This window comes from Haematobia irritans, chromosome 1 (assembly GCF_050003625.1).
Source record: "Haematobia irritans isolate KBUSLIRL chromosome 1, ASM5000362v1, whole genome shotgun sequence".
Lineage (NCBI taxonomy): Eukaryota > Metazoa > Arthropoda > Insecta > Diptera > Muscidae > Haematobia > Haematobia irritans.
The window spans coordinates 149,435,461-149,450,221 of NC_134397.1; the positions used below are offsets into that span (position 1 = coordinate 149,435,461).

The 14,761-nt window shown below is 36.7% G+C and overlaps 1 protein-coding gene across 1 annotated transcript; it reads left to right on the plus strand.

Moving 5' to 3' along the window:
- Nucleotides 1–1,178: 1,178 nt before the first annotated feature.
- Nucleotides 1,179–14,174, plus strand: LOC142221981 (uncharacterized). Its single transcript, XM_075291884.1, has 3 exons — nt 1,179–1,427; nt 1,498–1,610; nt 11,229–14,174. Exons 1-3 carry the CDS (start codon nt 1,351–1,353, stop codon nt 14,045–14,047), a joined length of 3,009 nt encoding a protein of 1,002 aa, XP_075147999.1. The 5' UTR covers nt 1,179–1,350; the 3' UTR covers nt 14,048–14,174.
- Nucleotides 14,175–14,761: the final 587 nt, after the last annotated feature.

Below are 14,761 nucleotides of genomic sequence, written 5' to 3' on the forward strand. Positions count from 1 at the left end.
AAGATGCCCAAGAAATCAAATCGGGAGACTGGTCTATATGATTTTACACAGAAGAAAATTTCACGAAATTTTTTTCAATTAAAGTCTTATTTGAGTTTTAAAAAATATTCCATTAAAAAATTTAATTGATTCTACAATTTTTTAATTGAAACAAAAGTCAACCACAAAAATTGGTCTATATGATTTTACACAGAAGAAAATTTCACGAAAATTTTTCCAATTAAAGTCTTATTTGAGTTTTAAAAAATATTCCATTAAAAAATTTAATTGATTCTACAATTTTTTAATTGAAACAAAAGTCAACCACAAAAATTAATAGTATCAATTAATTTTTCAAATGGATGAATTATTAGTTGATACTTTCATTTCTGTGACATTTCAATTAAAAAATCAATTAATTTTTTAAGTGTAGATGCCGCCGTGGTGCATTAGTTACCATACCAGCTTTGAATACAAAGGATCATGAGTTCAATCCCAGATTCGGCAGAACATCATAAAGGTTTTCATCAGTGGATTATCAGCTAAACAGGGAATCGGGTGGCACTCATCGATAAGAGAAGTTCAGAACCTGTGGTACGGGTAAATCAGATATTAATTGAAATATCTTAAAGCCCAAGGAGTCAAATCGGTAGGTCAGTCTATATGGGTGCAACACTGACAGGACTTATCATGTTCGGCACATCTATTAATGGACCTAAAATATCTCTATATTTTGAACTTAAAGCAAATCGTATAAAGAATGCCGTTAAGTAACCAAATTGAAGGGTTATTTTTTATGGGATTTTATAAAAAAAACATTCAACATAAATATCAATGTCTCGATCATTTCAAGAAGGAGCTTAGCTGGGAATAGGCAAAAATGCCACAGAGCCACGTTCTTGCAGCGCTTGGTAGCTTTGTCGGCCGATTGCAGCCCATGATTCATGCACTAAAAATACCAAAATCTCTATCATCCCAAGAAGGCACTTCGCCGGGAATGGGCTGTAATGGCTTTGTCGGCCCTTTGAAAGCCATAATTCGTTCCAAAGTTTGGCAATTCGAACAAATTTGAACTGATTCTAAAATTTTATGTTATTTCCGAAATTTTGCTTTTGTTGCATTACATATCAACCACCCTGCAATGTAGTTCTGCAATGTAGTTAATCAAAATTCGTATTTGAATTATTTGTCAACAAAACTTCAAAAGCATATATATTCTCACACAAAAAAAAAATAGAGAAAATATTTCCACATATATATTTTTTAAGATTTTCAAAGACGTGTAATATACAATAAACAAAAATTCTGTAGAACCCAGTTGTCTAAATTGAAAAGTTTTAATAAATTATTTAAGTACATCATTTATAAATTATGGATAGTTCAAACGTATGTAAAGACGGTCAAACATCAACTTGTCGGTCAATGGACAAATCAGAAATGTGTCGCATGTAAGTGCTTTGCGCATGAAACTGAAGCCAATTTAATGATATAGAAATGAGGCGTTTCTTTCTATTCCAGACAAAGGAGAGAAGCAGAACAAAAGATATCACTGATGTGTAATACAAATGACTGTAAATTTTTTGGAATTCATGATACAAATCCAATGCCCGATTATCCATGTCGCAAAAAAGGTAAGATATGTATACACGAAAGATGCAATCTCTTGTCAATATGTGGTTTTGTTGATGGCCATTTTTATTGTACATACGTGGTGCAATGGTTAGCATACATTGCCTTGCATTCAAAGGGCCATGGGTTCAATCACAAACCCCTAAAAAGTTTTTTAGCGGTGGATTATCACCGCTCAATAAAGCTGGTTAAATTTCTGAGAGTTTCAGAGCTTCTCTAAGTAGTTTCACCATAAGTAGAACGCCGTTCGGACTCGGCTATAAAAAGTAGGTCCTTTGTCATTGAGCTAAACAAAGAATCAGGCAGCATTCAATGATAAGAGGGAAGTGCACCACTCTATGGCATCATAATGGACTAAATAGTCTAAGTGAGCCTGAAATATGTGGCTGTCACTATATGTTACCTAACCTAAACTTTTTCGTGAACAGGGACGAACTTTTTGATTTGTTAGGGAATTTCCAAAAAAATTTGGAGTTTTAGTGGGGATTTTTCAAAATATATTCAGTATAATAAATCAGGTTTAGATTAATCGTTTACTTGAACTACTTCTTAATTTACAAACTATTTCTGATATCCGAATTCTATTCTTTGTTCGCAAACAAAACAAAAACCAGATGATTTGGGTTTCTAAGCTCTATCTAAACAAGCGAGGCGAAAATAAATGCAAACGAAACGGCTAGAAATCCAATAGAGCAAGTCGAGAGATAGATATATCTATACATATGCGTACATTCAACCATGGACCAATAAACACCATATTGTGTGCCTAATTTCCAATTTTAGGCAAATCAGATAACAACTACGTTTTCTAGAAGCCCAACAAGTCAAATCGGAAGAACGGTCTTTATGGGGACTACCGGGAATCGGAGGATAGGAGGATACCAAAAAATAGACTAATACGCACCATATTTAGCGCACCTGTTTATGATCCTCAAATATTTAAAGTTATAAATTTTTTGGAAAATCAAATAAAAATTGCAGTTTCTAAAACCCCAAGACCGCATATCAAGGGGTCGGTTTATATACGCAGAGAAGGAATATGATAACCTCAAAAATGTTATTTTGCTCTTGACCATGTAGCATGTTTGTCGCAAAAATGTTGTTTTCTCGCAAAACATAACATGCTTGCCGAAATCATATACATAATTTCCGAGAAAATAACATGGGTGCGATAAACATGTTAAATGGTCACCATCCTAAAATAACATTTTGCTCTTGAAATATGTTTGAGGTGATCATATTTCTTCTCTGGGTGTATGGGGGTTATATAAAAACAAACAAGTATATACGGCCGAAAGTTCGGCCAGGCCGAATCTTATGTACCCTCCACCATGGATTGCGTAGAAACTTCTACGAAAGACTGTCATCCACAATAGAATTACTTGGGTTGTGGTATCTTAAAACATCTTAACATCGTTTTTATACCCTGCTCCACACTGTGGAACAGGGTAGTATAAGTTAGTGCATATGTTTGCAACACCCAGAAGGAGACGAGAAAGACACATGGTGTCTTTGGCAAAAATGCTCAGGGTGGGCTCCTGAGTCGATATAGCCATGTCCGTCTGTCCGTGAACATATTTTTGTAATCAAAGTCTAGGTCGCAGTTTTAGTCCAATCGACTTCAAATTTGGCACAAGTATGTGTTTTGGCTCAAAATAGATTTTGGAAGAAATCGGTTCAGATTTAGATATAGCTCCCATATATATATTTCGCCCGATATGGACTAATACTGTCCCGGAAGCCAGAGTTTTACCCCAATTTGGTTGAAATTTTGCACAGGAAGTAGAATTAGTATTGTAGCTATGCGTGCCAAATTTGGTTGAAATCGGTTCAGATTTAGATATAGCTCCCATATATAGCTCTCGCCCGATTTACAGTCATATGAACACAGAGGCCAAGTTTTTGCTCCGATTTAGTTGAAATTTTGCACAGGGAGTATAATTAGCATTGTAGCTATGCGTGCCAAATTTGGTTGAAATCGGTTCAGATTTAGATATATCTCTCATATATAGCTTTCGCCCGATTTACACTCATATGACTACAGAGGCCAATTTTTAACTCCGATTTAGTTGAAATTTGGTTGAAATCGGTTCAGAGTTAGATATAGCTCCCATATATATGTTTTTCTGATTTCGACGAAAATGGTCAAAATACCAACATTTTCTTTGTAAAATCGCCACTGCTTAGTCGAAAAGTTGTAAAAATGACTCTAATTTTCCTAAGCTTCTAATACATATATATCGAGCGATAAATCATAAATAAACTTTTTCGAAGTTTCCTTAAAATTGCTTCAGATGTAAACGTTTCCCATATTTTTATACCCACCACCATAGAATGGTGACGGGGGTATAATAAGTTTGTCATTCCGTTTGTAACGCATCGAAATATCGATTTCCGACTATATAAAGTATATATATTCTTGATCAGGGAGAAATTCTAAGACGATATAACGATGTCCGTCTGTCCGTCTGTCTGTCTGTCTGTCTGTCTGTCTGTCTGTCTGTTGTAATCACGCAACAGACTTCAATAATGAAGCAATCGTGCTGAAATTTTGCACAAGCTCGTCTTTTGTCTGCAGGCAGGTCAAGTTCGAAGATGGGCTATATCGGTCCAGGTTTTGATATAGTCCCCATATAAACCGACCTCCCGATTTGGGGTCTTGGGCTTATAGAAATCGTAGTTTTTATCCAATTTGCCTGAAATTTGAAATCTGGAGGTATTTTATGACCATAAAGAGATGTGCCAAAAATGGTGAGTATCGGTCCACGTTTTAGTATAGCTCCCATATAGACCGATCTCCCGATTTTACTTCTTGGGCTTATAGAAACCGCAGTTTTTATTCAATTTACCTGAAATTTGAAATCTAGAGGTATTGTAGGACCACAAATACGTGTGCCAAAAATTGTGAGTATCGGTCCATATTTTGGTATAGCCCCCATATAGACCGATCTCCCGATTTTACTTCTTGGGCTTATAGAAACCGCAGTTTTTATTCAATTTATCCGAAATTGGAAACCTAGAGGTATTGTAGGACCACAAATATGTGTGCCAAAAATTGTGAGTATCGGTCCATATTTTGGTATAGCCCCCATATAGACCGATCTCCCGATTTTACTTCTTGGGCTTATAGAAACCGCAGTTTTTATTCAATTTACCTGAAATTGGAAATCTAGAGGTATTGTAGGACCACAAATACGTGTGCCAAAAATTGTGAGTATCGGTCCATATTATGGTATAGCCCCCATATAGACCGATCTCCCGATTTGGGGTCTTGGGCTTATAGAAACCGTAGTTTTTATCCAATTTGTCTGAAATTGGAAATCTAGAGGTATTTTAGGACCATAAAGGGGTGTGCCGAAAATGGTGAGTATCGATCCATATTTTGGTATAGCCCCCATATAGACCGATTCCCCAATTTTACTTCTTGGGCTTCTAGAATCCGAAGTTTTTATCCTATTTGCCTGAAATTGGAAATCTAGAGGAATTTTCGGGTCACAAAGAGGTGTGCCGAAAATGGTGAGTATCGGTCCATATTTTAGTATAGCCCCCATAAGAACGATCTCCCGATTTAACTCCTTGGGTTTCTAGAAACCGTAGTTTTTATCTGATATGCCTGAAATTGTAAATATTCTGGTATTTTAGGCTCACAAAAACGTGTATCGGATTAAGTTTTTATCGATCCACTTGGTAATGCCTCCATATAGACCGACTTCACTTCTTGAGGGTGTAGAAGGCGCACTGATCATGAAAATTGCTTGAAACTCAATGTAAAATTTCCAGATTTTACTTCTACAGATTTAAGATTTCAAATCAAGACGTTATTTTATAATTTTCTTGCACACTTACAAGAGATGTTAATGATTCCTCTAAACCTCAAACAAAAATGGTTCTTATAAATCCAGAATCTGATATAATCCTCATAGGTGAAATCTTTAAATTTATCTTCGGGTTGTGTCCTCAAGTCCTCAAGCCCTCCTGAAATTTCAAAGCAAACCCTAATATTTGGTTCATGGTGGTGGGTATTTAAGATTCGGCCCGGCCGAACTTACTGCTGTATATACTTGTTTTTTACTAGCATTGTGTTCCACCCTAGTGCATTAGCCGACTTAAATTTTGAGTCTATAGATTTTGTAGAAGTCTATCAAATTCTGTCCAGATCGAGTGATATTTAAATGTATGTATTTGGGACAAACCTTTTTATATAGCCCCCAACACATTTAACGGATGTGATATGGTATCGAAAATTTAGATGTACAAAGTGGTGCAGGGTATAATATAGTCGGCCCCGCCCGACTTTAGACTTTCCTTACTTGTTTTTTACTAAAATTGTGTTCCACCCTGGTGCATTAGCCAACGTAAATTTTGAGTCTATAGATTTTGTAAAAGTCTATCAAATTCTGTCGAAATCGAGTGATATTTAAATGTATGTATTTGGGACAAACCTTTATATATAGCCCCCAACACATTTGACGGATGTGATATTGTATCGAAAATTTAGATCTACAAAGTGGTGCAGGGTATAATATAGTCGGCCCCGCCCAACTGTAGACTTTCCTTACTTGTCTAAATTGTGAGTTAGTCCATACGTGGTATATATTAGACAAAAAAGTTATGTATAGTTAAATCTACAAATAATTACGAATCGATATGGACTTTTTGCACCGTACGTAGAGAGCCAGAATTGAAATATGGGGGCTATATACAATTATGAACTTGATATGGACCAATTTTTGTGTGATTGGAAATCGATTTATCTGAGGGATATATATAACTATAGACCGATATGGACCTAGTTACGCATGGTTGTTAACGACCATATACTAGCACAGTGTACCAAATTTCAACTCACTCGGATGAAATTTGCTCCTCCAAGAGGCTCCAAAACCAAATCTCGGGATCGGTTTATATGGGGCTATATATGATTATGGACTGATATGGACCACTTTTGGCATGGTTGTTAAATATCATATACTATCACCTAGTTAGGCATGGTTGTTAACGACCATATACTAGCACAATGTACCAAATTTCAACTCACTCGGATGAAATTTGCTCCTCCAAGAGGCTCCAAAACCAAATCTTGGGATCGGTTTATATGGGGCTATATATGATTATGGACTGATATGGACCACTTTTGGCATGGTTGTTAAATATCATATACTGTCACGACGTAACCAATTTCAAGCAGATCGGATGAATTTTGCTTCTCCAAAAGGCACCGGAGGTCAAATCTGGGGATCGGTTTATATGAGATATATATATAATTATGGACTGATAGGAACCAATTCCTGCATGGTTGTTGGATACCATATTCTAACATCACGTACCAAATTTCAACCGAATGGGAAGAATTTTGCTCTTCCAAGGGGCTCTGGAGGCCAAATCTGGGGATCGGTTTATATGGGGCCTATATATAATTATGGACCGATACCGACCAATTTTTGCATGGGAGTTTGAGGCCATATATTAACACCACGTACCAAATTTCAACTGAATCAAATGAATTTTGGTCTTCCAAGAGGCTCCGGAGTTCAAATCTGGTGATCGGTTTATATGGGGGGCTATATAGAATTATGGACCGATGTGGACCAATTTTTGAATGGTTGTTAACACCATGTACCAAATTTCAGCCGGATCGGATGAAATTTGCTTCTCATAGAGGCCTCGCACACCAAATTTGGGGGTCCGTTTATATAGGGGCTATACGTAAAAGTGGACCGATATGGCCCATTTGCAATACCATCCGACCTACATCAATAACAACTACTTGTGCCAAGTTTCAAGTCGATAGCTTGTTTCGTTCGGAAGTTAGCGTGATTTCAACAGACGGACGGACGGACATGCTCAGATCGACTCAGAATTTCCCCACGACCCAGAATATATATAGTTTGTGGTTCCTTAGAGCAATATTTCGATGTGTTACAAACGGAATGTCAAAGTTAATATACCCCCCATCCTATGGTGGAGGGTATAAAAACCGATAGAGCTCATCATTTTTTTAAGAAGCATTTTTAAACTTCTACAAAATCACTTGACTTTAAATTTAAATCGGCTAACGCCCTGAAACGAAACATATATGATTATGATTTAACCGACGATACAAATGTATTAGAGGTGGACAATTTGACGAATTTTTATTTTTGCTCTTTAGCAGTGGTGAGTTCACAAGGGTATTGGTAAAATTTAACCGCAATATGTGGTCAATTGTAAGGATTGTGACAATATTTGGCCACATCGAGCGACATTTACACAGCTGCAACCTTATCTAAATCTTCTGTGGAAAGTGTAGGGACTTCTTCGCTGACGTCGTACCACTTTTGCCTAAATCGGAGGAATGGTGAGTTCACAAGGGTATTGGTAAAATTTAACCACAATATGCGGTCAATTGTAAGGATTGTGACAATATTTGGCCACATCGAGCGACATTTACACAGCTGGAACCATATCTAAATCTTCTGTGGAAAGTGTAGGGACTTCTTCGCTGACGACGTACCATTTTTGCCTAAATCGGAAGAATATATGGCGCTTTATCTAAATCTGAACCGATTTGGATAAAATTCGACACAGTTAGATAGAATGTTAAATCTTTCTTCTGTGTAAATAAAATTAATTGCAGCAAAATTCCGAAATGGGTATAAAATGTAAAATTTTCTCTCTGGGAAAAATTTCAAGTAAATCGAAATGAAAATTTGGTCTCCGGTTGTTATATGAATCTAAATCGGTCGAAATCTACATATGTAAGCTATATCTAAATCTGAACCGATTTTAACCAAATTTGGCATGAATAGCAATAATATTAATTCTACTCCCTTACATAAATCGGAGTAAAATTTTGGCCTCTATGGTCATATGTATCTAAATCTAGCGAAAGATATATATGGCACCTATATCTAAATCTGAACCGATTTCAACTAAATTTAGCAAGTATTGGTAGAATTTTAATTTAACTCTCTGTGTAAAATTTTACGTGAATCAGTGTTAAAATTTGGCCTCTTGGACCATATGAGTCTAAATCAGGCGAAAGATATATATGGGAGCTATATCTAAATCTAAACCGATTTCAACCAAATTTAACATGCATTTGTAGAATGTCAATTCTATTCCTTGTGCAAAATTTCACGTAAATCGGTGTTAAACTTTAGCCTCATATAAGTCTAAATCGGGCGAAAGATATATATGGGAGCTATATCTAAATCTGAACCGATTTGGCTGATATTTTGCAAGTTTTTCGAGACTCATAAAATATTTGGATGTAAGAAACGTGAAGAAGATCGGTTGATAAACACGTCAATTATGACCAGAACCGATTTCAAAATCTATAGCAATTGTCTTTGTCCCGAAAAAAGACCCTATGCTAAATTTGAAGACGATCGGACATAAACTGCGGCTTGTACTTTGCACACAAAAATATATGAACAGACAGACAGACGGACAGACAGACTTGGAAATTATTATTAATAGTACAAGTATATACAGCAGTAAGTTCGGCCCGGCCGAATCTTAAATACCCACCACCATGAACCAAATATTAGGGTTTCCTTTGAAATTTCAGGAGGGCTTGAGGACACTTCCCGAAAATAAATTTAAAGATTTCACCTATGAGGACTATATCAGATTCCGGATTTATAAGAAAATACCTCTAGATTTCCAATTTCAGGCAAACTTTGGATTCCATAAACCCAAGATGTATAATCGGGAGATCGGTCTATATGGGGGCTATACCAAAACATGGAACGATACGGACCATTTTCGGCACACCTTTTGATGATCCTCAATTACCTCTAGATTTTCAATTTCAGGCAAATTGGATAAAAACTACGGTTTCTATAAGCCCAAGACCCCAAATCGGGAGGTCGGTTTATATGGGGACCATACCAAAACATGGACCGATGCTCACCATTTTTGGCACACCTCTTTACGGTTCTAAAGTACCTCTCGATTTCCAATTTCAGGTAAATTGGATAAAAACTGCGGTTTCTATAAGCCCAAAAAGTAAAATCGGGAGACCGGTCTATATGGGGGCTATACCAAAATAAGGACCGATACTCACAATTTTTGGCACACGTATTTGTGGTCTTACAGTACCTCTAGATTTCCAATTTCAGGTGAATTGAATAGAAACTGTGGTTTCTATAAGCCCAAGAAGTAAAATCGGGAGATCGGTATATCCGATCTGAAATTGGATAAAAACTACGATTTCTATAAGCCCAATACCCCAAATCGGGAGGTCGGTTATATGGGTACTATACCAAAACCTGGACCGATATAGCCCTTCTTCGAACTTGATCTGCCTGCAGACAAAAGACGAGTTTGTGCAAAATTTCAGCACGATTTAGAGGTGGAGAACTATCGATAGTCGGCGCCATCGATGATAGTCGACTATCGATATTCGACGATAGTATCGTCCACAATAATATACATATTTGGTTCGTATTTAAAATTTGTTTAATATTTTAATATGAATATTTTACGATATTAAAGTTATTTGATCCAAAAGGTTTGGTTTAAAAATAAAATAATGTTAACATTTTTCGCCTGTCGAAAACAATTTGTCCCGCTTTGTTGCAGGGATGCTTGTGTCGTACAAAACGGCTCTTTTAAAGTAAGAAGCTACTGAATGTATTGACGATCTACAACTTCTGCTTGTCGGTGCAATAGCCGAAATAGCTGGAATCAGAGGCTAGAATTTCAAAGCCAGAACGGTATCATTTTAGATGGTTGTGAAAATTCGATGTGTTTCTGCTCGTTTTATACTCCTTTCCGCAATTAAGGCACTTTGAAAATTGTTTGTCCTCTGACCTTTTAAAATAATTCCATACTTGTAAGATTTTATTTTTCTTTTTTCTCTCGGTAGCCAAATCTTTCTCTGAGTCTGTGCTGTTGTAATCACATGCCTGACATCGTCGACTCACTGACTGTCATGGAGCTCCGAAGTTTAGCTGAAATTCAACACATAGTCGAAACTCAGAACTACTTTAAAAGTAAATATTACACCTCTTTGGAGAAAGCGATGCATTCCTTTTAATGCTGCAGCAGACGTCACAAAAAAGGAGAATATTTGGTGATGTGAAAGCCAAACTATCGACTAACTATCGATAGTACTATCGAAAATGTCTGGCTGCTATCGATAGTAGCTCGAAGTGCCCAACAATCGATAGTGCCGATAGTGCTATCGATAGTTCTCCACCTCTAGCACGATTGCTTCATTATTGAAGACTGTAGCGTGATTACAACAGACAGACAGACAGACAGACAGACAGACAGACAGACGGACATCGTTATATCGTCTTAGAATTTCTCCCTAATCAAGAATATATATACTTTATATAGTCGGAAATCGATATTTCGATGTGTTACAAACGGAATGACAAACTTATTATACCCCCGTCACCATTCTATGGTGGTGGGTATAAAAATGTATTGGCCAACCAGAGTCAAGAGCAAATTTACGCACGAAATCGAATAGTGGATTTTCAACTTTTGTATCCCTAATCACGAGAATACTTCCTGGTGCGATAGTATGGCTTTTCGCTTCGTGAAATTTCACTTGACACTGATACAAGTTTGATTTATATGCACATTTTTATGAAAATATTTTTTTTATTTTATTATCAATTTAGGTATTAAGGATGAAGATCCCAATCGAAATTCACTTGGCTCTCCAGTGGGTATGGTTGCTTCCAGCATTAACTTCAAGAGCGAAGGTAAACCCTCAGACTTGGGCCTGGTACGCTTTGCAACATATCTCAAGGCTTTGGGACGACTCTATCTTAATCCGGAGATAGCATGGTCTTCGCCTTTGCTCGACGAATTAATACGAGAAGGTTTGGCATTGATGTCTATCTCGGAAAAACAAGAAAATAAACTAGAATCACCATCGGAAATATATTCGGATAGTGAGAAGAAAATCTGTAGAGAATTTAAATTGGCTGATTGTGATTTCCATGTGGAACTAATGCAAAAATTTAAATTTGAAAGCGATACTCAGGTTTCGGGACCTCAAGGTGATATGGGTGGCCGGCAAGAGGAAGATGTGCACGTGGTTTATCTAAAACCGGCATTACGCAAATTTTTTCGCCATCACAAACATTGTCTATTGACTTTTGGTACATCCATCTATTTGATGATATGGCGTTCATGTGGTGCCTATTTTGTTTTGGATTTTTGTGGAAGAAAACTTGATTTCAATGCGGATCGTGAAAAGGGCATGGCCATGCTAATATGCTTAAGGACTTTGGAAAATGTACGACACTTAGTGGTGGGATTAACTAATCTACCTAAGGATTATTGTTCGTTGCGAGAAATGAAAGTGGTAAAGGTGGTTTTACCTTCCGGGGATATAATGCAAAGGGACTATGGTAATCGGGTGCATGAGTATGTGGTGGTTACTGATGATTATGCCTATCTTAAGGCTTCCCTACATTTGACCCTCAACAAGGATGATTTTTTGCGAAATCGTAGTGCATTACCTGCCGGAGTAGCAGCCATTGTAGCTTCGAAAATTGATCATCCTGCAACATGGAATATGAAAATGTTGGATAAACTTCTATGTTTTGGAGTCAGTTTTTGTCAAGCCTGTTGGATGAAATGTATGGCCACAAATGATATCCTGGATATCAAAGAATTTCCCACAGTTTTCAATATGGGTCAATTTACCATTGAGATTAATATGAATCCCCATAAATACGAGGGTACTTGGCGTTGTGTTCCAGGCTATGGCCAAAGTGAATTGACCCAAGCCCTGGAGAAGGCCTTCAAGGAGGGAGAGAAGAGATTGCTTCTTCAAATTAGCTATCAAGTCTATGCAATATGGAAGAAACAAAATTTCCTATATTTACTTGATCCATATCGGCATCGTATAATGGGCCAAGCAGGTGAATCTGAAATCTCTAAGGGAATGGAAAAAAGTGCCACAGTTCGAATGTTTCGTTCTTTTGAAGTCCTTATGAATATTCTCAATAGTATACTACTCGATTCTAATCGTTCTAGTAGTTTCTATATTCACACCCTGGAGATTAAAGCTATTGAAATGAGGGATAAAAAAGTCCCTAAAAATCTCAGACATGGTGTTCCCACAAAAGTTAAATCCTTAAATGAGCATATATGCTTTGAGCAAACCGATGATTTTTGTACAAAAGTTTTGGGTGATATAAGTGATTATGAAGATGAAGATCTTGTGTCGGAAGTTGATGAATTGGAATTGAAAACTTCATCCAGTGAAGGCGAAGAAGATTTGGATGAAGAAGAAGACGTTACGGGTGGTGCTGGTGAAGAAGAGGAAATTGAAGGTTTAGAATCTTCATCAAGCGGTGAAGATCAAGAAATCCAAAAAAGTGGAAAGGGAAAAGGAAAACGAAAAACCAAGAAATCTAATAAATCGGAGAAAGGCAATAAGAAAGGTGGCAAGGGAAAGGAGAAAAAGGGAGATGGAGCTAATGATGATGATAATGAACAAGAAAAAGCGAAGGGTGAAAGCCAAGATAGAGATGATGGCAAAAAAGATCACAAAAAGGCCGCCAAAGAAGATAAAAATACAAAAGGTGGCAAAAAGAAGACTGATAAAGACAAAGGTCATGATAAAGATGATGAAACTAAAAATACAGAATCTCAAAAAAGGAAAACAGGCAAAGATAAACATGAATTAGATCCTACCACCAAAGAAACTGAAGACGTTTTGAAATCCCAAAAGGACCTTAATGCCAATAAAGAAAATAAAATAGAAGGAAAAATTGAAGAAAAACCTGAAGAAACAGCTAAAAGTGATAAAGAAAATATTGAAGATAAAGATAAGTTTCCTTTAACTCATAACTTCACAAAACCTCCTCAGATGACACCTACACAATCGCCTCCACCACCAAGGAATGTTATGGCTGATAAACAAGTTGAGGTAAATTTAATAGACACTTTATCTCCCAAAGGGGCTAGCGCAAAACATCAACGCTCCCATAAGAAATGCCTTCGAGATGGTACTGAAGCCGATGATGAGGCTGATGATGAGAATTTCTTAAAAAAGATGCAAATATTTTGTCCGGCCTTTAATCCTAATCGTTATCCTGGCTATTATAAATGTCCTCTAGATATGGCTGTAGTAGGATCGGAAAATGGTAGTTATCAAAGTTTATGTAAACTATTAAATGCTGGATTTAAGAGAGCTGATCGTATACTGGCCATGACTCCTTTCGGAAATTTTGTCATCTTTCGTTGCCACAAAAAAGAGCAAAATCACGAACGTCAATATTACCTTTACGATGGTTGTACCTGCAACGTCAACCGTTTTCGTCATTTAGATTTAACCATAGGTACAGCTGGCCTTTTGTGTTTCAAGCAATTGCATGATATCATCGAGTATATGAGAAAAATTCGAAAAATACGATCGAAAGAAAATCGTTGCCATCAATTACGATTAACGGCGGATGATATATGTCGACAATATTGTTAGTGAATTAAGGCATTACCACGATTTTCTCTTGTTTAGTTTAATTTTTTCGAATTTTATTTTGTTATCAAATTGTATGTGTTTTTATTGTTTTGGTTTCAATGAAGAAATGTCACGACTATCCATCTTATTTAAACTTGATATTTATTCTATTCCCTATATTCACTATATCAATAAATGATTTTTGTTTTACTCCATAAATAAGCAAATTTGGGTTCACCACTGGGTGAGAACCATGGTATATATAATATGAAAATAACATCCAGATTAATGTAAATATCAAAATAGTGATAGTAGGCATTAACAAAAATGACTTAAAAAAACAAGTTCATACGGCCGTAAGTTCGGCCAGGCCGAAGCTTATGTACCCTCCACCATGGATTGTGTATAAACTTCTACTGAAGACTGTCATCCACAATCGAATTACTTGGGTTGCGGTAACATTTGCCGATGGCAAGGTATCTTAAAACTTCCCAACACCGTCTTCTAAATTGCAAATCAAATCTGGGGAACGGTTTATATGGGGGCTATATATAATTATGGACCGATTTCGACAAATTTTTGCATGGTTGTTAGATACCATATACTAACACCACGTACCAAATTTCAACCGAATCGGATGAATTTTGCTCCTCCAAGAGGTTCCGCATACCAAATCTGGAGAACGGTTTATATTGGGACTAATGGGTGATACGGTCAAAATTTGGTCGAGGGAAA